This window comes from Oncorhynchus keta, chromosome 21 (assembly GCF_023373465.1).
Source record: "Oncorhynchus keta strain PuntledgeMale-10-30-2019 chromosome 21, Oket_V2, whole genome shotgun sequence".
NCBI lineage: Eukaryota > Metazoa > Chordata > Actinopteri > Salmoniformes > Salmonidae > Oncorhynchus > Oncorhynchus keta.
In genome coordinates, this window is record NC_068441.1 from 2,654,445 (window position 1) to 2,681,516 (window position 27,072).

At 41.6% G+C, this 27,072-nt stretch overlaps 1 protein-coding gene across 2 annotated transcripts in view; it reads right to left on the reverse strand.

The window, feature by feature from the left end:
- LOC118399934 (interleukin-17 receptor D-like) overlaps positions 1 to 11,712 on the reverse strand; it is a 61,692-nt gene extending 49,980 nt beyond the window's left edge. The window contains exon 1 of one of the 2 annotated variants that reach the window (XM_035796166.2): positions 11,285 to 11,712. In XM_035796166.2, coding sequence (XP_035652059.1) covers positions 11,285 to 11,404 — 120 coding nt within the window. In that variant the 5' untranslated portion in view covers positions 11,405 to 11,712. The remainder of the gene's footprint in view (positions 1 to 11,284) is intronic. The other variant, XM_035796167.2, reaches the window with a different exon arrangement.
- Positions 11,713 to 27,072: the final 15,360 nt, after the last annotated feature.

Genomic DNA, 27,072 nt, shown 5'->3' on the forward strand with positions numbered 1-27,072 from the left:
TGTCACTTCTGCGAGGAGATAGGTAGACCCTTTTTTAGTTTAGAAAACTAAGAAGCATCAGCCTCTCGGTCTGATATGCGCTTTTGAACATGAGTGAGCTCCACTTACTGCGCTGGCGTCGTCTTAGCCTTGACCAAGGAATTTGATTACCGATATCCCCTTACATGCAATCAGTTAAATTATTTATTTTTCAAGGCCTGATTCACTTTGATCAGTTGCATTCTTAAAGCCCAAGAAACAAATACTTAGCTTCCGAGTACATGCGGAAATTTAAAAAAAGTTTTATAACTGGCTGTGGCGTTGTCCGGTATGCCAGTGTCCCTACAAAGTGCACTACTTTTGACTAGAGGCATATAGCCCATTAAAATATAGGGAATTGGATGCATTTTGGGACACAAGCCCTTTTGTTTCCGGCCTGCATGCCTGACCCTCTGAAACATTACCATATGCTATGACATTACTGAGCAAGAACTCACAGGATATTTTTTGTAAACACAGGGCCTGTTTTTAACCTGCGGAGGGGCCAAGTTTCTCACAAAGGCAAAAACAGGTGCTTAGACACGGAGGAATGATCACACACACACACAAATGTGGGCCTCCTTGGTATCCGCAAGAGACAAATCTCTGTGGCACTGAAGAATGCCCCAACTACCCTCAGGAGGGGGGATGCCAAGTGCAAGTGAACACATGGTTTTAACACTCATGACTTTACCAGACACAGTCCTATCCTTCCATGAAAGCTTGACTTCTTTGTCAGGCTTCTCTGCTAAGCTGATGGCTTTTACAGCTTTGAAACCACACAGTCTCTTCTCTCCCCTCCTCTCCATGTTAAATGGATTTAGGGAGCTTCTGCACAGTTGACCTTAGCAGTCACACCACACGTGCCTGTGGAAGGACGGTTGCTAACCCCATGTCCTGACCAGCAGACAGGGCCAGAGAGGCAGAGCTGACCCCTTGGTATTCACAGTGGACAGGGACAGAGAGTGGCTGACCCCCTGATCCATGTAGCAAACAAGGGCAGAGCAAGGCTGACTCCTCTGCTTCACCCAGCAGACAGGGGGAGAAAGTAGCTGACCCATGTCTTACCCAGCAGACATGAGCAGGGCTGGCCCCCAGCTGCTCAAATGTGACACAATAGCTGTGTTTAGTCAATTAGGATTTGACATTCAATTAGAGGTTGACCGATTAATCGGAACGGCCGATTAATTAGGGCCGATTTCATGACAATCGGTCATTTTGGACAATTTAGCCTTAAGGAAATAATGAAACATGTTCAATTTGGTTTAAATAATGCAAAAACAAAGTGTTGGAGAAGAAAGTAAAAGTGCAATATGTGCCATGTAAGAAAGCTAACGTTTCAGTTCCTTGCTCAGAACATATGAAAGCTGGTGGTTCGTTTTAACATGAGTCTTCAATATTCCCAGGTAAGAAGATTTAGGTTGTAGTTATTATAGGAATTATAGGACTATTTCACTCTATACCATTTGTATTTAATTAACAGTTGACTATTGAATGTTCTTATAGTCACTTTAGTATTGCCAGTGTAACAGTATAGCTTCCGTCCCTCTCCTCACTCCTCCCTGGGCTCGAACCAGCAACACAACGACAACAGCCACCACATCGAAGCAGCGTTACCCATGCAGAGCAACGGAAACAACCACCCCAAGGCTCAGAGTGAGTGAAGTTTGAAACGCTATTCGCGAGCGCCAACTAGCCAGCTATTTCACTCCGATTACACCAGCCTCGTCTCGGGAGTTGATAGGCTTGAAGTCATAAACCGCACAATGCTTGACGCACAACGAAGAGCTGCTGGCAAAACGCACGAGAGTGCTGTTTGAATTCATGTTTACGTGTCTGCCTACCACCGCTCAGTCAGATACTTAGATACTTGTATGCTCAGTCAGATTATATGCAACGCAGGACACGCTAGATAATATCTAGTAAAATCATCAACCACGTGTATTTAACTAGTGATTATGATTGTTTTTTTATAAGTGTAATGCTAGCTAGCAACTTACCTTGGCTTACTGCATTTACGTAACAGGCAGTCTCCTTGTGGAGTGCAACGAGAGAGAGGCAGGTCGTTATTGCGTTGGACTAGTTAACTGTAAGGTTGCGAGATTGGATCCCCCGAGCCGACAAGGTGAAAATCTGTCGTTCTGCCCCTGAACGAGGCAGTTAACCCACCGTTTTTAGGCCATCATTGAAAATAATAATGTGTTCTTAACTGACTTGCCTAGTTAAATAAATATTAAACAAAACGTGTAAAATATATATATATATACATACAGATTTCCGATTGTTATGAAAACTTGAAATCGGCCCTAATTAAAAATCGGCCGTTCCGATTAATCGGTTGACCTCAAGCCTCAAGCTCTAAACCCTCAGAAGTAGTAATAACACCTGTGGGAAGAGGGGCATTCTTACCAATCCACATGACCTGTTTTGGAGGTGTTCAGAACAAGGTTAAGGGTAGAGAAAGCTTTGTTGTAGAGCATTTATCACAAAATCCAGGGAGGGGCCAGCTGAATATAAGACGATCTGCATATAAATGGATGAGAGAGCTTCCTACTGCCTGAGCTATGTTGTTGATGTAAATTGAGAAGAGTGTGGGGCCTAGGATAGAGCCTTGGGGTACTCCCTTGGTGACAGGCAGTGGCTGAGACAGCAGATTCTGACTTTATACACTGCACTCTTTGAGAGAGAGGTAGTTAGCAAACCAGGCCAAAGACCCCTCAGAGACATCAATTCACCTTAGCCGGACCACAGGAATGGAATGGTCTAACGTATCAAAAGTTTTGGCCAAGTCAAAAATAGCAACACAATATTGCTTAGAATCTATGGCAATGGTGACAATTTAAGTTTGCAGTGACACATCCATAACCTGAGTGGAAACCAGATTGCATAGAGAGAATACTATAGACATCAAGAAAGCTAGTCAGTTGATTATTGACAAGTTTCCAAAACTTTTGATAAACAGGGGAAATTGAAATGGGTCTATTAACAGTTAGGATCAGCTTGCTCTCCCCCTTTTAAATAAAGGATGAACTGTGGCTGCCTTCCAAGCAATGGGAACCTCCCCAGGAAGGAGAGACAGGTTAAAAACATTGGAGATAGGCTTGGCGATGATAGGGGCAGCAACCTTAAAGAAGGGTCTAAACCATCTGACCCAGATGTTCTTTTGGGTATAAGGAGCTCCTTTAGAACCTCGGACTCTGTAGCGGGGCAGGGGGAAAAGAGGGAGAAGCATCGGGGATAGTCGCATTAAAAGGGGTGGGAGATGAGGAAATGTTGGACGGGCAAGGAGGCATGAGTTAAATAGGAATCCTGACTTAATGAAGTGGTGATTAAAGAGCTCAGCCATGTACTTCTTGACAGTAACAACCACATCAATATTAAGGGACATGAGCAGCTGTGAGAAGGAGGGTTTCTTCTCCAGGAATTTGACCATTTTCCATAACTTCTTGGGGTTAGACCCAGAGAGAACTGCTCTTTAAAGTAACTAACTTCAACCTTCTGGATAGTTTGAGTGCACTTATTTCTCATTTGCCTGAATGCGAGTTAGTCACCTGAGTATGCGTGTGCCGAGCCATTCGCCAAATGCAATTCTTGAGGTAGAGTAACTGCAAGATCATGGTCAAACCAGGGGCTGAACCTGTTTTTAATTCTCATTTTCTTTGAGGACGTGTTAACAATACCACTGAAAATAAAATAAAAAAGGTCCAAGCATTTGACAGAGAAGATCAAGCTGATTCTATACCATTTTAGAGGCCAGTACATGAAGGGTGGCATGCTCCTTAAAGTTTTTTAGCAAGTGTCGATGACAAATCAGGACAGGTAATTTCACTGAGCAGCCATTACGAACACAGGCTGTAAAACAGTGATCACTAAGGTCAATAAAGAAAACACCAGACTGATACTCATCAGGATTATTTGTGAGGATAATGTCGAGGAGAGTAGCCTTTTCTGGGTGGTTGGAGTCATACCTTGTGGGATTGGTGATAAATCAGAACGATTTAGGGAGTCTCATTACTTTAGGACTTGGTCAGGTGGTTTAAGCATGTTCCAGTTTAGGTCACCTAGCAGGACAAATTCAGACTTAGTGAAAGGGGCCAGGAGAGAGCTTAGGGCAGGTAGGGTACAGGCCAGTGCTGGTGGAGGACGACAGCTCTTTGTTGACTGTTGCTGGGTGCTATTAGAAAGTTCAAAGCTTAAAACCAGCAAATCAAATTGTTTGGGGACAGACTTGGTGGAGACAACCCTGCATTGAAGGTGATCCTTGGTAAAGATTGCCACTCCCCCACCTTTGGAAGATCCATATTGTCGAAAAAGGTTATAACCAGAAAGGTTAACATCAGTATCCAAAACACTCTTAACCACGTCTCAGTAATGACCAACACATCTGGATTGGAGCCGTGAACCCACACTTTCAATTGATCCATTTTAGGTAATAAGTTTCTAGTGTTAACGTGCAGAAAACACAGGCTTTTACAAGAGCAGAAATCAGTGAAGCAGATATCAGAGCACAAGTCAGAATTGGGGCTAGCAACAGTAGATGTGCATGTACACCCTGGCCCATTTCCAGATATCATCAACAGTAATATAATCAAGGCACGGCATAGGACAAGGAGAGCTCTGCAGTGCAGATTTATGACATTTGAATGTGCATCAGATGGAAACAAGATCATATTTTAGGTAATAAGTTTCTAGTGTTTAACGTGCAGCAATTTCATCAGGTAACATGAATACAAAGCCGGCGAGAGGTGGAGTGAGAGAGAGTCAGAGTCCCGAGTGTGGGAACAAACAGTCTGTCCCACAGTTGGGTAAAGAAGGTTTGTAGTCAAAGTATGCAGGAGTCATGAGACAAATTGCAAAATGCACAATAATTTTTTTTTTTTTTAAAGCACACACACACACACATACATACATACAGTGCCTTGCGAAAGTATTCGGCCCCCTTGAACTTTGCGACCTTTTGCCACATTTCAGGCTTCAAACATAAAGATATAAAACTGTATTTTTTTGTGAAGAATCAACAACAAGTGGGACACAATCATGAAGTGGAACGACATTTATTGGATATTTCAAACTTTAACAAATCAAAAACTGAAAAATTGGGCGTGCAAAATTATTCAGCCCGCTTAAGTTAATACTTTGTAGCGCCACCTTTTGCTGCGATTACAGCTGTAAGTCGCTTGGGGTATGTCTATCAGTTTTGCACACCGAGAGACTGACATTTTTTCCCATTCCTCCTTGCAAAACAGCTCGAGCTCAGTGAGGTTGGATGGAGAGCATTTGTGAACAGCAGTTTTCAGTTCTTTCCACAGATTCGATTGGATTCAGGTCTGGACTTTGACTTGGCCATTCTAACACCTGGATATGTTTATTTTTGAACCATTCCATTGTAGATTTGGCTTTATGTTTTGGATCATTGTCTTGTTGGAAGACAAATCTCCGTCCCAGTCTCAGGTCTTTTGCAGACTCCATCAGGTGTTCTTCCAGAATGGTCCTGCATTTGGCTCCATCCATCTTCCCATCAATTTTAACCATCTTCCCTGTCCCTGCTGAATAAAAGCAGGCCCAAACCATGATGCTGCCACCACCATGTTTGACAGTGGGGATGGTGTGCTCAGGGTGTTGCTTTTACGCCAAACATAACGTTTTGCATTGTTGCCAAAAAGTTCCATTTTGGTTTCATCTGACCAGAGGACCTTCTTCCACATGTTTGGTGTGTCTCCCAGGTGGCTTGTGGCAAACTTTAAACAACACTTTTTATGGATATCTTTAAGAAATGGCTTTCTTCTTGCCACTTCCATAAAGGCCAGATTTGTGCAATATACGACTGATTGTTGTCCTATGGACAGAGTCTCCCACCACAGCTGTAGATCTCTGCAGTTCATCCAGAGTGATCATGGGCCTCTTGGCTGCATCTCTGATCAGTCTTCTTGTATGAGCTGAACGTTTAGAGGGATGGCCAGGTCTTGGTAGATTTGCAGTGGTCTGATACTCCTTCCATTTCAATATTATCGCTTGCACAGTGCTCCTTGGGATGTTTAAAGCTTGGGAAATCTTTTTGTATCCAAATCCGGCTTTAAACTTCTTCACAACAGTATCTCGGACCTGCCTGGTGTGTTCCTTGTTCTTCATGATGCTCTCTGCGCTTGTAACGGACCTCTGAGACTATCACAGTGCAGGTGCATTTATACGGAGACTTGATTACACAGGTGGATTGTATTTATCATCATTAGTCATTTAGTGCAACATTGGATCATTCAGAGATCCTCACTGAACTTCTGGAGAGAGTTTGCTGCACTGAACGTAAAGGGGCTGAATAATTTTGCACGCCCAATTTTTCCGTTTTTGATTTGTTAAAAAAAGTTTGAAATATCCAATAAATGTCGTTCCACTTCATGATTGTGTCCCACTTGTTGTTGATTCTTCACAAAAAAATACAGTTTTATATCTTTATGTTTGAAGCCTGAAATGTGGCAAAAGGTCGCAAAGTTCAAGGGGGCCGAATACTTTCGCAAGGCACCATACATACATACATACATACATACATTACATACATTACATACATTACATACATTACATACATCTTGGAGCTAGGCATCGTAAGTTCAGAGTCACTCGCCCCAGCAGCGTGTGCGTGCTGGAAGTGAGTGAAAGCTCGGGTGAGAGGGGTGAGTGTGGTGGAGGTACCTGTACCAGACGGGGAGATAGGCCAGACGGTGAACAGATCAGATCGCCAGGTAGAATCCTAGAAGTGCAGCAGGGAACGGGAGTAGGTGTCCCACCCACTTGGGAGAAGCTTTTATTTCTGGAGGCAGATTTCTTGTTGAAATTGCCAGTGAATGGTCTTTGACCAGCAGGAAGGGGCTTCAGAGGACACTTCAAAGACACACTTGTTGGGCCCAAATACCTTTTACTTCACACCATAGTGCTAATTGAATTTGTATCTGGCTCAGTTCCAGGTTAGAATGGTGTTGTCAGGTCTCTGCTGTTTGCTGACTAGAGCACCCTCCTTATAGCTTGCAAAAATAAAAACTTGGAAGCAGTAATTTCTCTGGTTAAATTTGTCAAAATTAGGTTGTAGGTTTGGAGTTTTGATCTGGAGCAAAGGCCATGCTGTGGAGTGTAGCATCCTGCATATGTACCTGCCGAAAAATCCAAGATTCTCTCACTCCAAATCTATCCTTTTGTCAAACAAAACACGTTGAAAAATGTGAGGGCCCACATTAAGCTGTGTGAGGGGGGGTGTGAAAGAATGATTAAGACAGGGCGAAATAGAAACTAATGTGCATACACATGTTTGTCTCTTCCCTAATCGAATAAATGCATAAATTATATTTACTTGTTCAACTCCATGGAAGAAAAACGACTAAAATGGTGGATATTGAGCAACCAAACCAACACAACATAAAGTGCAGTAACTCTTCCTACGGCAACACAAGGTAACAAACTACTATATTGAGCACCCTAACCTCTATGGCTGCCCACATTGTATGGTGGTAGTCATAAAATAACTACTGAGGAGTAACAATGAACACCGGAATGTACCTTGTGTTTATTTAGCATTTGAAGGGAGCACTGTGTAATCTCACTTTGTGGGTCTGGGCCGTTGTGTCACAGTAGTCATAATTAAATTACTGGTCAGTCGGGTCATATTGAAACACAGGCGAGTACCTTGTATCGTAACTTCATAGAGATGTCTGACTCTGGAGCTTTTGAAGAGACCACTGTATAATCTCATTCTGTGTTCTAAGCCTTTGGCAGGAAGTAGGAAGTGCCCCGGGTAACAGATCACTGATGAGGTAAAGAGGAAAGATTGGATAATTGGTGGTAATGACTTCAGTCTGTCAGACTTATACAGTCACTGTATCTGAATACCCATACTAGCGTACTACATACTTAAACTGCATACTAATTCGGCATTTGATCTAGTAGAAGTCACTGGTCTTTCCCGACTTGGGTGTTTGACTACAGCTGATAATCAGATAGATTTACGCGCTGTACCAAACGCAATCGCGCATTAGATGACACATTCAGAGTACTATTTTCCAAATTTCACATACTATAAAACATTTTTCCGCATAGTATTTAAAACGATAATATGGGTATTCGGACACGGCCAGTCATTGAAAGTGCGTGGGTGTGTGTGTGTGTGTGTGTGCACTCGGCTGCGCACGTTTGTACAAAATCTAATTAGATAAAACAATTCCACACAGAAGCAAAACTTATTTCTAACTCTGAACATTTCATTATTTATTCATTTCTTGCACGGGTTCATTCATAAAGCTAGCTTCTGACCAGCCCATCAACAATGCAGTGCACCCTGGTAGGGTGGACAGACACACTGGACTTTTAATTCACTTTTAACATACCTCCCGTTTACCAGGGCCAAGCAGCCATTCTTCCCTGGGAGCAGGATTCCCTCCCTGTCAAAGGCAGGCAGTCATGCATCTGAAAGGCCCAGGCCTCCTCACTGAGAAAAGCTCCGGGGCAATGGCTCTGTCCCGATTCAGAGCTAGCCAACCAGGAACTTTCCCACAGAACAGACACAAAACTGCCTCCAAGGATACGAGTTGGTTGGGTGGTTTTCAATGCTCCCTCAAGGAGGTGGAGAGGAATAACTCTAAACCTTGTTACCACAAAGCACACACACAGGTGCGAGCATGGCGCACACGCAGTTTCCATGTGTAACTCTGTGTCACACTGCTTTACTTTATATTGGCCAGGTCACAGTTTTAAATGAGAACTTGCTCTCAACTGGCCTACCTGGTTAAACAAAAGGTTAAATTAAAAAAATACACAGAACAAATTTCAGCATGAAAACACACTCTCCCTCTTACAAACTCACTCTCCCTCCACACACCAACACCATCAACACTATGAAGCAAATGCACCTCCCTCCCCGACATCATTCATCTGCAGCCAGATGTTACAAACATAAGAAGAGAGAGAACAAGAGGGGGTTATTTCTTTTGAGAGTTTGTGATTAACAAAGACAAAGTGAAGGAAACACGTGTCCCACATGTGCAGTCAAGCCAGGGCTGGTAAGAGATCCCAAGGCCACCACAATAAAAGACTTGGCCAGGCCACTGTTTGTGTACGTCTGGAGACATTGTAAAACATTGTCCTTTCTTTTTCTTTCCATCCCTTTGACACTGTAAATCAAGGCATGACTAGGAATAATAGGGACATTGACGATGGGTGCAAAACACACTAATGTAGGGTTACACTCCGGGAATTCACAATTCGGTCTTTTCTCATACATCAGACACAAATTGACATCTTGTTTTATGGTTTTGTCTTTTGGAGTATATTCACAACAAGGAACCGAAAACAGAGTCGTATTGTGATTAGTGCTATTGCTGCTATCAATGTTATTGTTGCCTCTGATCGCATGGCTGTCCACATAATAGGAAGTACAGCAGACCATTGAAACAATTGGGCAGCAGTCTTCCAAATTACAATCAGAACATTTATTTTATGCCAACAAAATACACATTATGTGTGGACCGTGTACTCTTCAAAATAGACTAATGCATTTCCCCGATTTAATTTAGTTCAGAGAAACGTTACAGTACGTGTTGAGTTCTCTGCTATGTTTTTAAACATTTTAACCGGCCCATAGAGGTACGACAGGGACCCTCTTCAAACTACTATCTCGTTGTCCCATGTAGTATGGCGGGACTTTGTGGTTGTAAGCATAAAAGGAAACCAAAGGGGTGATTTCACCTGCCCTATGTCCCAAATGGAACCTTATTCCCTTTATAGTGCACTACTTTCTCCGTGTCAAAAGTTGGGTACTATATAGGGAATAGGATGCCATTGGGGACACATGACCTGTTATATATAAATGTGTTGATTGCATTTTTCCTCCAGACTTCTGCTGAAACCTAGGATGCAATTCCCAGATATATCCATTATGAAAAAGTTAGATTCTTCAACTGTCCATCACTTGCAAATGAATATGTTTCATAGTTTGGCTGACATCACAAAATGACGGTTTGTGCAGTCGGTGAGAAAGTTCTAAAAAGCATTTTTTTAACATGATACATTTTTGTTAAATTGAATTTGTGGAATTCCTTTCCTTCAAAATGCATTTCAGCCAATCAGCCAATCAGTTGTATTGTGATAGCCCTATTTAGTAAAATACCAAGTCCATATTATGGCAAGAACAGCTCAAATAAGCAAAGAGAAAACGACCGTGCATCATTACTTTAAGACATGAAAGTCAGTCAATCCAGAAAATTTCAAGGACTTTGAATGTTTCTTGCACTTTTTGAACTATTATTTATTTATTTTTACACAGAAATAGGCATAATGATTATTCTCTAATCATTATTCTTCATGCCCCCTCTAAAATAATAGGTCCCTAACACCACCTGTGCCATGTCTACTGTCACAACATTATCATGACAATTGGCAGTGAAATGGGACTGTACTAAGGTCAACACCTTTTTGGAGACAGTGGATCGGAGACACACACACACCACTTCTCACTTGCAACAGTTTCACCTTATACAACTAATAGCCATTTCCAACTGTCCACAACTTGTTAAGACTTGTTGTGCAAGTTGTGCATTTCACCTACTTAAGTAGTATCTGTACTTGACTTCACTACATTTCCTAAAGAAAATAATGTCCTTTTTACACCATTAATTTTCCCTGACACCCAAATTACTCTTTACATTTTGAATGCTTAGCAGGACAAGAAAATGGTCAAATTCACACATTTATTAAGAGAACATCCTTGGTCATCCCTAGCGCCTCTGACCTGGAGGACTCACTAAACACAAATACTTCGTTCGGAAATTGTCTGCGCGTTGTAGTGTGCCCCTGCCTATACATAAATAAAAACAAGTTCTTTACTTTTACTCAAGTAAGACAATTGGGTACTTTTCCCACCACTGGTAACATGGTTGTATGTAAATCCTTCGTGGGTTTATTGGGATAGACTATTATTATAAAATATCACTGTAAACTAGACTGGGAAAAAAGGTAAAGTAGAATATACATATCTTTCAACAAAAGCTTTGTCTTCATGAAGTGTTCACTTCATTTGTTAAAAAAAAAAATTCCGCCCAAAATGTTTTAGGATAAATAGCAATAATTCCTAGCATTTCCACAACTAGGTTTAAAGAAAATGTCCAAACTGAACATGAAAAGAACTCAGCAAGTTACGAGACTTGGAACTTGACGCGCGCTCATGACACGACGTTTATCTGCAGCTTTTTCAGAAATCCCTGATTTAAAAAAAATTAAAAAACATGTTTACCTTATTGTTGCATTTGTCCGAGTTTCCTTTATTGGTGCCTGGTGCCTGGGAGGCGGAGTAGTAGTTCGAAAACAGGAATACAATTGTGGCTAGATGAAATAGTCTCGCTCGCGCAGCCATACCCTCTCTAGTCCATGCAGACTATCTACTGTGGAGCTCGATCCGTCCCAGAATGTCTCTGTGATGCTGGTCTAATGTTCCCCCCCAAAGTGGGGCTGTGGCCTGTAGTAGCCTACCTACATCTCTTGAAGTTGGTTGGCATAAAGTTAGTATATTTGGTCACTTTCTAACCGCCCACCGCAAATATGTGAGCCTGTTCTTTCACTCTGGACTTGTACAAATGCAGTGCCCATTTTTTTAAAACAATCTCATCAGATTTCTCTTGGAAATCTCCAATAAAGTTCCTAAATTGTCCCCACCTGCTCCTCAGGTATACGCCCCCTTTCAACCTGTAAAACGTCTTGAAGCATCCCAAGGCTGTTGACTTATGTGAATACAGAGAACATTTGACAATTGACTCCTATGGGTTGAAAACGTTACATTTTCAAGTTTCCATAAGGGCTACTGGTCTCTGTAGCCTACATTTTACATGATTTACATATTACAAAACAACAACCAACAAGATGGCTCTATTATTCCTTTTACCAAAGCTGTGTTGGAATACTCATACTTACCGCACTAACCATACTATTTGTGACGTGATTTGAGTATATAGTATGCTTATTGGTCATATTGGTCATAGTATGGATATAGTTAGTATTCCAAAAGTTCCGGGATTTTGTACTAAATTCACCAAAATACAGAGTATACATACAGAGGGCACTATTTTGTACTTTTAGGGCCCAAAATGCAATTCATCCGAAAGTGGGCGTGGCTTCACAACGCTTTCAGATTTGAAGAAAATGGTGGAAAATATGCAGCCGAAGTCCGACCAGAGCGAATACAAATTCATTGAACTAACTAATGGCAAATGTTAAGAAAATGTTGAGCAATGTAATAAAGGCATGACTTTTCAAATAAGTTATGTTGCACGTTATGTTGGCTAACAATTTGTTAGAAACACTATCCTTACGAACCGCATAGCATTACAGCAGTTACATAACATTGGTTGGATACTAATACATCGAACTTGCCAGGCAGTATATTAACTATCTGCTATCTAACTAACTAACCAACGTTTATTGACTTGACTATTCACATCATTCTTAGCTAAGTGGTATAGTTGTTATGCGTTTCAATGGACATTGAGAACTTTAGCATTGTCACATCTAGTGGATTGATTACCCGTTGAAAAAGTGTCAACCTACTAATAGGTATTTGGTTGGATGACAAGTTGTCCTTTAACGTTCATGTGGATAATCTTGTGACAAAGTTTAAAATGAAATTGGATTTTTATTTTTTGTAATAAGGCCTGCTTCCCACTTATGGCGAGAAAGAAGCTTATTCAGGACACTTTATATACGCAGAAAGATACATTGGTATGTGTTCATCTACAAAGTCCTTTTGGGTAAACTCCGTCTTTACCTCTGTAGTCTAGTCGCCTTCACCACCAGCAGTTACCATACCCGGTCTGCTAGTGCCACTGAATGAATTAAAAATATTGATGGGAGACTATTGTAGAGGAGTATAAATGCTTTTAAAAATGTTATATTGTATTGTTGTATGTTATAATTATGTAATGTATTGATTGTTGCTGCCTTCTTGGCCAGGTCTCCCTTGAAAAAAAGACTCTGTACTTTTCCTTGTTAAATTTCAGAGCACTCTTAGCGCCCCGTTGAATATGGCCAGTGTCAGTAAACGTGTGGGGGAAAAAGTGTAATAAATTCTTGCTAGCAGCACATTTACAGTCACCAACGCTCTGGATAACATGAAACCAGCCTAACCAGCTCTGCTACGGCAAGTAAAATGGTCAGAGTGAGGTGTTCTCTCAATTGTGTCTGGAAGTAGCTAGCCAACATTAGGCAGTTGGCTTGGATGCTTGACTGCTGTTGAACGCTCAGATCAACCCTACTCCTCAACCAGAGAGTCCAGTGTGCGCTCTGAACTCTCCAAGAGCGAAACGTTCTGAATGTACAATCTGATAACGCTCTGGAACACCTAGAGCACACTCTGGGACTGCAGATTGAATTTACGAACACACCCGAAATCGTAAAATGTTTACCTAGTCAATGTCACAGAATTATTCCAACCACATAGTGTGGAAAAATATACAAAACACAGGAAAATCGATTTAAGGTCTTGTCGGTGGAAAAAACTGGGAAAATATGCATACTGTCTTAATAAAACACAATTTACCACCACCATGCTAGGGTGGCTAATGCTACGCTATTTCCTGATGTTGCCCAACATGTTCAGCCAGGGGTAAACTACAAAAGCAGTGGCATAGGCAGACATCCATTCAAATGTAGGTGGGCCAAAATGGGCACACAAATCATCATTAATTTATAAACGCCTACCTTACAGTGCCTTGCGAAAGTATTTGGCCCCCTTGAACTTTGCGACCTTTTGCCACATTTCAGGCTTCAAACATAAAGATATAAAACTGTTTTTTTTTTGTGAAGAATCAACAACAAGTGGGACCGACATTTATTGGATATTTCAAACGTTTTTAACAAATCAAAAATGGAAAAATTGGGCGTGCAAAATTATTCAGCCCCTTTACTTTCAGTGCAGCAAACTCTCTCCAGAAGTTCAGTGAGGATCTCTGAATGATCCAATGTTGACCTAAATGACTAATGATGATAAATACAATCCACCTGTGTGTAATCAAGTCTCCGTATAAATGCACCTGCACTGTGATAGTCTCAGAGGTCCGTTAAAAAGTGCAGATAGCATCATGAAGAACAAGGAACACACCAGGCAGGTCCGAGATACTGTTGTGAAGAAGTTTAAAGCCGGATTTGGATACAAAAAGATTTCCCAAGCTTTAAACATCCCAAGGAGCACTGTGCAAGCGATAATATTGAAATGGAAGGAGTATCAGACCACTGCAAATCTACCAAGACCTGGCCGTCCCTCTAAACTTTCAGCTCATACAAGGAGAAGACTGATCAGAGATGCAGCCAAGAGGCCCATGATCACTCTGGATGAACTGCAGAGATCTACAGCTGAGGTGGGAGACTCTGTCCATAGGACAACAATCAGTCGTATATTGCACAAATCTGGCCTTTATGGAAGAGTGGCAAGAAGAAAGCCATTTCTTAAAGATATCCATAAAAAGTGTTGTTTAAAGTTTGCCACAAGCCACCTGGGAGACACTCCAAACATGTGGAAAAAGGTGCTCTGGTCAGATGAAACCAAAATGGAACTTTTTGGCAACAATGCAAAACGTTATGTTTGGCGTAAAAGCAACACAGCTCATCACCCTGAACACACCATCCTCACTGTCAAACATGGTGGTGGCAGCATCATGGTTTGGGCCTGCTTTTCTTCAGCAGGGACAGGGGAGATGGTTACAATTGATGGGAAGATGGATGGAGCCAAATACAGGACCATTCTGGAAGAACCTGATGGAGTCTGCAAAAGACCTGAGACTGGGACGGAGATTTGTCTTCCAACAAGACAATGATCCAAAACATAAAGCCAAATCTACAATGGAATGGTTAAAAAATAAACATATCCAGGTGTTAGAATGTCAAAGTCCAGACCTGAATCCAATCGAGAATCTGTGGAAAGAACTGAAAACTGCTGTTCAAATGCTCTCCATCCAACCTCTCGAGCTGTTTTGCAAGGAGGAATGGGAAAAATTTTCAGTCTCTCGATGTGAAAAATTGATAGAGACATACCCCAAGCAACTTACAGCTGTAATCGCAGCAAAGGTGGCGCTACAAAGTATTAACTTAAGGGGGCTGAATAATTTTCACGCCCAATTTTTCAGTTTTTGATTTGTTAAAAAAGTTTGAAATATCCAATAAATGTCTTTCCACTTCATGATTGTGTCCCACTTGTTGTTGATGCTTCACAAAAAAAATACAGTTTTATATCTTTATGTTTGAAGCCTGAAATGTGACAAAAGGTCGCAAAGTTCAAGGGGGCCGAATACTTTCGCAAGGCACTGTATATCCTACTATACCCATCTAACATGTGATTTAGCTTTACAGACCAAATAGTCTTGTAGGCCAAAGTAAGTCATGACTCTTGCATTCAACATGTGACTCACAGGGACCTACACATAATAAACCATACAGCACCTTCAGAAAGTTCTCAGACCTCTGACTTTTTCCACATTTTGTTAAGTTTCAGACTTATTCTAAAATTGATTAAATTGTTGTTTTTTCTCATCAGTCTACACACAATATCCCAATGACAAAGCAAAAAAAATATATATATTAGCAAATGTATAAAAAAAACGAAATGTCACATTTACATAAGTAAAATCAAATCCAATCAAATGTTATTTGTCACATGCGGCGAATACAACCTTACAGTGAAATGCTTACTTACATGCCATTAACCAACCATGCAGTTTTAAGAAAATACCTAAAAAAGTAAGAAATAAAATCAACAAATAATTAAAGAGCAGCAGTAACATAACAAGAGCAAGGCAACAGTAAAAACAGGGGGTACCGGTAAAGAGTCAATGTGCCGGGGCACTGGTTAGTTGAGGTAAATGAGATAATATGTCTGGATTACCATTTGATTAGATGTTCAGGAGTCTTATGGCTTGGGGGTAGAAGCTGTTTGTAAGCCTAATGGACTTAACTTGGCATTCTAGTACCGCAGAGAGAACAGTCGGTAGTAGAGAGAACAGTCTATGACTAGGGTGGCTGGAGTCTTTAACAATTTTTAGGGCCTTCCTCTGACACCGCTTGGTATAGAGGTCCTGGATGGCAGGAAGCTTGGCCCCGGTGATGTACTGGGTCGTACGCACTACACTCTATAGTGCCTTGCAGTCAGAGGCTGAGCAGTTGCCATACCGGGGAGTGATGCAACCAGTCAGGATGCTGTTGATGGTGCAGCTGTAGAACCTTTTGAGGATCTGAGGACCCATGTCAAATCTTTTCTTTTCTCTCCTGAGGGGAATAGGTTTTGTCGTGCCCTCTTCTCAACTATCTTGGTGTGCTTGGACCATGTTAGTTTGTTGGTGATGTGCATGCCAAGGAACTTGAAACTCTCAATCTGCTCCACTACAGCCCCTTTGATGACAATGGGGGCCTGCTCAGTCCTCCTTTCCTGTAGTCCACAATTGTCTTGATAACATTAAGGGAGAGGTAGTTGACCTTGCACCACACTGTCAGGTCTCTGACCTCCTCCCTATAGGCTGTCTTGTTGTTGTCGGTGATCAGGCCTACCACTGTTGTGTCATCGGCAAACTTAATGATTGTGTTGAAGTCGTGCCTGGCTGTGCAGTCATGAGTGAACAGGGAATGCAGGAGGGGACTGAGCAATGACCCCTGAGGGGCCCCGTGTTGAGGATCAGCATGGCGGATGTGTTGTTACCTACCCTTACCACCTGGGGCGGCCTGTCAGGAAGTCCAGGATCTAGTTGCAGAGGGAGGTGTTTAGTCCCAGGGTCCTAAGCTTAGTGATGAGCTTTGAGGGCACTATAGTGTTGAATGCTGCACTGTTGTCAATGAATAGCATTCTCACGTAGGTGTTCATTTTGCCCAGGTGGGAAAGGGCAGTGTGGAATGCAATAGAGATTGCATAATCTGTGGATCTGTTGGGGCGGTATGCAAATTAGAGTGGGTCTAGGGTTTCTGCGATAATGGTGTTGATGTGAGCCATGACCAGCCTTTCAAAGCATTTCATGGCTGCAGACGTGAGTGCTACGGGTCGGTAGTAATTTAGGCAGGTTACCTTAGTGTTCTTGGGCACAGGGACTATGGTGGTCTGATTGAAACATGTTGGAATTACAGTCTGACAGGGAGAGGTTGAAAATGTCAGTGAAGACAATTGCCAGTTCATCACCGCATGCTCGGAGTACATGTCCTGGTAATCCATCTGGCCTTGCGGCCTTGTGAATGTTTACCTGTTTAACGGTTTTACTCACTTCGGCTGTCGGAGAGCGTGATCACACAGTTGTCTGGGACAGCTGATGCTCTCATACATGTTTCAAGGTTAATTGCCTCAAAGCGAGCATACAAGTTATTTAGCTCTTCTGGTATACTCGTGTCACTGGGCAGCTCTCGGCTGTGCTTCTCTTTGTAGTCTGTAATGGTTTGCAAGCCCTGCCACATCCGACAAGTGTTGGAGCGGGTATAGTACAATTTGATCTTAGTCCTGTACTGATGCTTTGCCTGTTTGATGGCTTGTCGGAGGGCATAGCAGGATTTCTTATAAGCTTCCGGGTTAGAGTCCCGCTCCTTGAAAGTGGCAGCTCTACCCTTTAACTCAGTGAGGATGTTGCCTGTAATCAATGGCTTCTGGTTGGGGTATGTACGTACAGTCACTGTGGGGAAGACATCATCAATGCACATTGATGAAGCCACTTTACTCAGTACTTTGTTGAAAACCTTTAGCTGCAATTACAGCCTCGAGTCTTCTTGAGTATGACGCTACAAGCCTGGCACAGCTGTATTTGGGGAGTTTCTCCAATTATTCTCTGCAGATCTTCTCAAGCTCTGTCAGGTTGTATGGGGAGCATTGCTGCATAGCTATTTTCAGGTATTTCCAGATTTGTTAGATCTGGTTCAAGTCTGGGCTCTGGCTGGGCCACTCAAGGACATTCAGAGACTTGTCCCGAAGCCACTCCTGCGTTGTCTTGGCTGTGTGCTTAGGGTTGTTGTCATGTCGGAAAGTGAACCGTCACCCCAGTCTGAGGTCCTGAGTGCCTGGAGCAGGTTTTCATCAAGGATCTTTCTGTACTTTGCTCAGTTCATCTTTCCCTCGATCCTGACTAGTCTCTCAGTCCCTGCCTCTGAAAAACAGGTTTCCTCCAGACGTGATGCTTGGCATTCAGGCCAAAGAGTTCAATATTTTTTTCATCAAACCAGAGAATCTTGTTTCTCACGGTCCGAGAGTCATTAGGTGACTTTTGGCAAACTCCAAGCGGGCTGTCATGTGCCTTTTACTGAGGGTTGGCTTCATTCGGCCACTCTACCATAAACGCCTGATTGCTGGAGTGCTGCAGAGATGGTTGTTCTTCTGGAAGGTTCTCCCATCTCCAAAAAGGATCTCTAGAGCTCCGTCAGAGTGACCAACAGATTCTTGCTCACCTCCCTGACCAAGGCCCTTTTCCCCCAATTGCTCAGTTTGGCCGGGCGGCCAGCTCCAGAAAGAGTCTTGGTGGTTTCAAACTTCTTCCATTTAAGAATGATGGAGGACACTGTGTTCTTGGGGACCTTCAATGCTGCAGAAATGTTTTGGTACCCAAGGACAATTCCTTCGACCTCATGGTTTGGTTTTTGCTCTGACATGCACTGTCAACTAGGACCTTTTATTGACAGGTGTGTGCCTTTCCAAATAATGTCCAATCAATTGAATTTGCCACATGTGGACTCCAATCAAGTTATAGAAACATCTCAAGGATGTCTTAATAGAAATTACGGATTGCCTCATATCCGCACGTTGTTCCCTTATGCCACAGTTTGTACATCTCAATTGTCTGTAGAAACCACATTTGTTTAAGTAAGTCAGCCATGTCAGCAATGTTTTTTATAAAAGCAGTACTTTTTTTTATTTAACTGCCGATAAAAAGGACCTAAGCCACTAAGTCTACTGCACCTGTCCTGAGTGGTTGGTTATGGTAGTTATTTACAACTTTGAGGCACAGATGAGGATTTTGTTCTTGTTAAGGTCTGTGGAACAAGGAACAAATTCTTATTTACAATGACTGTCTAGGAACAGTGGGTTAACTGCCTTGTTCAGGGGCAGAATGACATATTTTTACCTTGTCAGCTCGGGGATTCGATCTAGCAACCTTTCGGTTACTGCCCCAATGCTCGAACCACTAGGGTACTTGCCGCCCCAAATGAAGCTGAAGGAACTGTTTTAATGTGAGACAAGGCTCTGCTGATAGCCAGGTGTAGCAATGATAAGGTGTTGGGACTGCTGTTGGGACTCTACTGTTGGGACTGATTTATGTAGGTCCTAACAGTCTGTTGTCACTGTTATAGTGCAATTAATGTGTTGTGTTGTGTAGTGGCTTTTCTGGCATGCATCCTTCAATTATTATTTTTTTGTTTCCCCATCAAAATGTACAGTACATGCTAAAATCGCCACTGATTACCAGTGAGAATTTCCTACACTGGACAACTTGTTACAGATTTTCGTAATTCATTGATAATAATCTGTCAATTTGTTTCATGTTGTTATAATAAGATATAAGGGTGACCATAAGGGTGATCAAACTTTAAAAGTTTCTTCAAGTGCAGTCCCAAAAACCATCAAGCGCTATGATGAAACTGGCATGAGTGAGGCCAGCCACAGGAAAGGAAGACCCAGAGTTACCTCTGCTGTAGAGGACAAGTTCATTAGAGTTACCAGCCTGAGAAATTGCAGCCCAAATAAATGCTTTACAGAGTTCAAGAAATAGACACATTTCAACATCAACTGTTCAGAGGTGACTGCTTGAGTCAGGCCTTCATGGTCGAATTGCTTCAAAGAAACCACTACTAAAGGACGCCAATAAGAAGAAGAGACTTGCTTGGGCCAAGAAACACAAGCAATGGACATTAGACTGGTGGAAATCTGTCCTTTGGTCTGATGAGTCCAAATTTGAGATTTTTGGTTCCAACTGTCGTGTCTTTGTGAGACACAGAGTAGGTGAACGGATGATCTCTGCATGTGTGGTTCCCACCATGAAGCATGGAGGAGGAGGTGTGATGGTGTGGGGGTGCTTTGCTGGTGACACTGTCTGTGATTTATTTGGAATTCAATGTATACTTAACCAGCATGGCTACCACAGCATTTTGCAGAGATACGCCATCCCATTTGGTTTGCACTTAGTGGGACTATTTGTTTTTCGACCGGACAATGACTCAACACACCTCCAGGCTGTGTAAGGGCTTTTTGACCAAGAAGGAGAGTGATAGAGTGCTGCATCAGATGACGTGGCCTCCGCAATCACCCAACCTCAATCCAATCGAGATGGTTTGGGATGATTTGAACCGCAGAGTGAAGGAAAACAGCCAACAAGGTTTCAGCATATGTGGGAACTCCTTAAAGACTGTTGGAAAAGCATTCCATGTGAAGCTGGTTGAGAGAATGCCAATAGTTTGCTAAGCTGTCATCAAGGCAAAGGGTGGTTACTTTGAAGAAACTTTGAAGATTTGTTTAACACTTTTTTGGTTACTACATGATTCCATTTGTGTTATTTCATAGTTTTGATGTCTTCACTAAAATTATACAATGTAGAAAATAGTAAAAATAGAGAAAAACCCTTGAATGAGTGGGTGTCCAAACTCTTGACTGGTACTGTAGGTTTATCCTTTATCATCATTGGTGTCTTGACGGTGTGAGGGAAAATGTTGTTGCCTAAAGAGATTGCCTTGAATTGTACACAGCATCTCCTCTCACTCTATCTTGGTTCATGCAGGTGACTCTGACCTCCTCCTCAGACCAATTGGCAGTACCCCCAGAACATTGCTCTGGGATCCAAAAGGAGTATCTCCGTTTCAAGGTCCTAAGTTTGAGAGAAGAAGCCTCGTCAGTTAAATCTAATCAAATCAAATTTTATCTGCCACATGCGCTGAACACAACAGTGAAATTCTTACTTAGAAGCCCTTAAGCAACAATGCTGTTAAGAAAAATATCACCAAAAAAAAGTAACAAATAATTCAATACCATCAGTAAAATAACAATAGCAAGGCTATATCAAGGGGGTACTGGTACAGAGTCAATGTGCGGCGGGGGGGCACAGGTTAGTTGAGGTAATGGAGGTAATATGTACATGTAGGTAGAGTTATTAAAGTGACTGTGCAAAGATAACAGAGAGAGGCAGCAGAGTAAAGGGGGGGCAATGCAAATAGTCTGGGTAGCCATTTGATTAGATGTTCAGGAGTCTTATGGCTTGGGGATAGAAGCTATTTAGAAGCCTCTTGGACCTAGACTTGGCGCTCCAGTCCCGTTTGCCGTGCAGTAATTAATAATGTAAATCATGCTTGTATGACTTGTTTGTGTAGCGGTATACAAGGATTGAAAGGCCCTTTTGAGAGTTGTCATCAAGCTTGGATTGAGTTTGTGAACCTCTCTGGCCGTGTTAATAAAGATTGATCATATACATTGAGTTTGAGTCCTTAGCGGGAATTTGTACGACAACGGATTTGTCTAAAATCGTGTTCCATAAAAACATTATTTTTATGTTCCTACGTTTATGGGAGTGTAAGTCGTCATTATAACACTATTTTCTGTATGTTTGTTTATTCCATGTGTAACTCTGTGTTGTTGTTTGTGTCGCACTGCTTTGCTTTATCTTGGCCAGGTCGCAGTTGTAAATGAGAACTTGTTCTCAACTAGCCTACCTGGTTAAATAAAGGTAAAATAAAAAATACAATAAAAACTAAAACATACAGTATATTAAGCATTAATCAGTTAAATTTGAACTTGAACCCTGGATCGAGCTGTCAGGGAGTTTTTTGTATAGAGATCTAAGAAATGCAGTGCAACTATGTACATAACATTTTGTGTCTTGTGTTACTGGGTGAAGACAGTTTTCATGGGGACACAAATCCAAAACAATAAATGTGATTGCAAAATTGAATGCTTCTAAATGAAAGAGTCAACTTACCTTAATACTTAAACCCTAAATCGATAGTCATTAATGTGGTTTGTCTATAATTATGCATAATATTTGTTGGATTAGCATTTGGTGTCCAGCTGATTTAGCTATGCCTTGATATTTTCACATCATCTGGTCAAGGAATGTCATGTTCTGACCTTAGTTCTTGTGTGTTTTCCTTGTTTTAGTGTTAGTCAGGACGTGAGCCGGGTGGGCATTCTATGTTGTGTGTCGAATGTGTCTATTTCTATGTTTGGCCTGATATGGTTCTCAATCAGAGGCAGGTGTTAGTCATTGTCTCTGATTGGGAACCATATTTAGATAGCCTGTTTTGTGTTGGGTTTTGTGGGTGGTTGTTTCCTGTCTTTGTGTTTTCTGCACCAGTTAGGACTGTGTCTGGTTTGCCACGTTTATTGTTTTGTATTCTGTTCATGTTTAGTTTTCTTATTAAAAAACATGAACTCTAACCATGCTGCGTTTTGGTCCGCCTTCCCAGGAAGAAAGCAGTTACAAGGAAGGAATTTTCCAAATGACATTCAAGTGGTGAGCAGCTGTTGTGATAGAGAATGCGATGCAACAGCCCAAGTGCAGGGAAAAAAGGTGTTTGTGAGGAATGTTCAGAATATTTTAGTATCTCATTCCTTTAGTAGGATCTAATTGATGTTGATCCTCTGTCTGCTTGATACATTATTCTGGATATAATGATGACAAATGACAGCCTAGTGGCTTATTCACAATTTGACCCAGCCACGTTTCATCTTCAATGTACTTGCTGATGGTAGGCTTTTGTTACTTTGGTCCCAGCTCTCTGCAGGTCATTCACTAGGTCCCCCCTGTGTGGTTCTGGGATTTTTGCTCACTGTTCTTGTGATCATTTTGACCCCATGGGGTGAGATCTTGCATGGAGCCCCAGATTGAGGGAGATTATCAGTGGTCTTGTATGTCTTCCATTTCCTAATAATAGCTCCCACAGTTGATTTCTTCAAACCAAGCTGCTTACCTATTGCAGATTCAGTCTTCCCAGCCTGGTGCTGGTCTACAGTTTTGTTTCTGGTGTCCTTTGACAACTCTTTAGTCTTGGCCATAGTGGAGTTTGGAGTGACTGTTTGAGGTTGTGGACAGGTGTCTTTTATACTGATAACAAGTTCAAATGGGTGCCATTAATACAGGTAACGAGTGGAGGACAGAGGAGCCTCTTAAAGAAGTTACAGGTCTGTGAGCCAGAAATCTTGCTTGTTTGTAGGTGACCAAATACTTATTTTCCACCACAATTTGCAAATAAATTCATTAATAATCCTACAATGTGATTTTACTGGATTTTTTTCTTCTCATTTTGTCTGTCATAGTTGAAGTGTACCTATGATGAATATTACGGACCTAATCTTTTTAAGTGGGAGAACTTGCACAATTTTGTGGCTGACTAAACAACTTTTTTTACCCCATTGTATAAGCAGGTACATTTCACCACAAATGCACCTTTATAATAAAAGCATTACATGCATATTTGCACTCACTTTTGATAATTATGATTTCATCTAATGGAAAACATTAGCGCATTGCTGCTTATGTGATGAAATAGCCTCACAGTTCAACATTTTAAGCTAAATGTTCTGATCTGTTGTGCCAGCCACATTGCATAAAAAGTTTTTTTTTAAAATGCTAGTTGTTGTATTAATTTGGGATCTATCGCATCCCACAACTGTCCCGGGTTGTTTGGAATATTTATTTTTTGCACAGAACCTTCAACAGCTCTGGTAGACATTCCCCCTGGTGTAGTTACACGCGCCTCCCTACCACTGAGGAAGTACAGTTCCCGCTCAGCCCAGTCAAAACTGTTCGCTGCTCTGGCCCCCCAATGGAGGGACAAACTCCCTCACGACGCCAGGACAGAGGAGTCAATCACCACCTTCCGGAGACACCTGAAACCCCACCTCTTTAAGGAATACCTAGGATAGGATAAGTAATCCTTCTCACCCCCCTTTTAAGATTTAGATGCACTATTGTAAAGTGACTGTTCCACTGGATCTCATAAGGTGAATGCACCAATTTGTAAGTCGCTCTGGATAAGAGCGTCTGCTAAATGACTTAAATGTAATGTTAAACGTGTGTTTGAGGCCGGTTGAACGTACTGCCAGCATGCCAATTGCACGCTCCCTTTTATTGTCCCCAGCACAAGGTGCACCTGTGTAATGAGCATGCTGTTGAACCAGCTTCTTGATATGCCACTACTGTCAGGTGGAGGGATTATCTTGGCAAAGGAGAAATGCTCCCGAACAGGGATGTAAACAAAGGTGTGCGCAACATTTGACAGAAATAAGGAAAATCTGAAATTGCTGGGATCTTTTATCAGGAAACGTGGGATCAACACTTTACATGTTGCGCTTATATTTTTGTTTAATTATCCTTGATTAAATTGTATCAGTTTGTGAGAGATGTGTCCACTTTCGTTTGTTTCCCTCCATGTCAATTGAAGGGCGTAGCGCTACTGTTGCAGTAAAACCATGTGCAGTTATTATGAGGGTAACATCTAATGTTGGTCTATTGGGTATTGCCAGTCATATTTGTGACTCGAGTCTGATTCGAGTCCAAGTCACGTGACTCGAGTCCACACCTCTGCCAGAGGGCGGTGCGGTCTGCACAATGCATTACCGGGGGCAAACTACCTGCCCTCCAGGACACCTACAGCACCTGATGTGACAGGATGGCCAAAAATAACAATATCAAGGACAACAACCACCCGAGCCACTGCCTGTTCACCCCGCTACCATCCAGAAGGCGAGGTCAGTACAGGTGCATCAAAGCGGGGACCGAGAGACTGAAAAATAGTTTATCTCAAGGCCATCAGACTGTTATACAGCCATCACTAACATTGAGTGGCTGCTGCCAACATACAGATTTGAAATTATTGGCCACTTTAACAAATGGATCACTAGTCACTTTAATGTTTGCGTATCTTGCATTACTCATCTCATGTGTATATACTGTACTCTATACCATCTATTGCATCTTGCCTATGCCGCTCGGTCATCCATATATTTGTTCATATTTTTATTCCATCCCTTAGATTTGTGTGTATTAGGTAGTTGTTGGGAAATTGTTAGATTACTTGTTAGATATTACTGCACTGTCGGGACTAGAAGCACAAGCTAACCATGTGTATGTGACCAATAAAATTTGATTTGACATCGTGACTCTTTCCACTGTCTTATTGTAGCACACTGGGTGATGGAGAATGATGTAGTATTTACAGGCGCATCCATATATGATTTTGTTTCAACTTCGAACATAAATGTATGCCAACAAAAAGGAGGACCAAGGCACTCTTCAAATAATGAATTAAAATGCCTTTATCAGTATGGCATGTTCAATAGAAACTAGTTTTTTTTCTTTTTTACCGACGCGTTACGGCTGCATGACCTTTGTCAGGGAGTACGGTTTCTCGTTTAAAAATAAACTTTGTTTCTATTGAACATGCCATACTAATAAAGGCATTTTAATTATGTGAAGAGTGCCTTGGTCCTCCTTTCTTTTTGATGACCAATTTACTCCTTTTACCAAAGAGCACCTTCTGTCTACCAAAATGTACTGTTGTGTACCTTAGTAGCGCTTCCCTTCCTCCTCTTTATACTATAAATGTATGCCAAATTGATACATTTTTAGGTAAAACTAAAAATTCTACAGTGTAATTATATTAACACATGACAAAAAAAATCTAAAGTAAAATGAATATTGCATTTTGAAAAACTATACTTAGATTGAATATGTATCAATTTAAAGAGTGATTTGGTGCAGGGAAAAGTCAGTGCTTAGTTTTGAAACATGAACCATTTTGATCTGTTTTGATTTCTGTGCATAGAGTTGTGAAAATGTACCAGATACTTGAGAATTGCACAAGTGAGAAAAAAAGTGAAGAGTATGGCACTAGCAACACCAGAGTTGTGGATTTGATTCCCAATGTGTTCATATATGAAAATGTGTGGACTCACGGTTGTACTTTTGATAAAAGCGGGTTCTACATAATGGCATATTATGTTATGACAGTACTGTATTGACTAATGCAATTTGAGTAAGCAGTGTGAACCCCCCCACTATCAAAAAGACCCCAACAACTTCATTGTGGATACATTTTTAATGTATTGGGGATGCATTTGTTATATACAGTACATATCTGACGTTTTACTTACTGTGAAGTAAAGTCAAAATAGGCATAATAGTACATTACAATAGTTTGTATTTTTATACTTTGCAAACATACATTTTCATTGTGTAGTTCTCAATCTGTAGTAGACAACTCAGTCGGTAAATGGTTAAAGGGACAGTTTGGGATTTTTACAATGAAGCCCTTTATCTACTTCTCTAGTGTCAGAAACTTGTGGATACCATTTTTGTGTCTCTGTGTATAGTTTGAAGGAAGTTGCTAAATATCATTAGTGCAATGACTGGAAGTCTAAGGTAGTATGCTAGTTGCCTCTCAAAATGACCTCCAACTTCCTTCATAGTGGATGCTGAGACATAGAAACGGTGGCACTCCTGCTGGCCAAGGTTCTCTGATTTCTACAGACATAAGATGTAGAAGATCAAAGTGGGAATTGACTCAGAACCTAATGGGAAAGTGATGCATGTGGGACAGTATCTGTGCAGTTACACCCATCACACATTTCAGGTGATCTGGTGTCTCCATTGAACAGTTAATAAAATCACCTCCGGACCATTTACATTGACCTCCCCTCCATTTTGTTTACTGCTGCTACTCGCTGTTCATCATCTATGCAGTCACTTCACCCCCACCTACATGTACAAATTACTTCACTAAGCTGTACCCCGGCACACTGACTCGGTACCGGTATATAGCCTCGTTATTGTTATTCTTATTGTGTTACTTATTATTTTAGTCTACTCGGTAAATATTTTCTTAACTATTGAACTGCACTGTTGGGTTAAGGGCTTGTAATTAAGCATTTCACAGTAAAGTCTACACTTGTTGTATTTGGCGCATGTGACAAATAAAGTTTGATTTGAAGTCATGAAAAGAATATCCTCTTTACTGCTGCATGAACGCTGAGCATTGGAAACATTATCACACAGGAGTCCAGTAGCCTACATGTGGGCAAAAAACAATCACTCACTC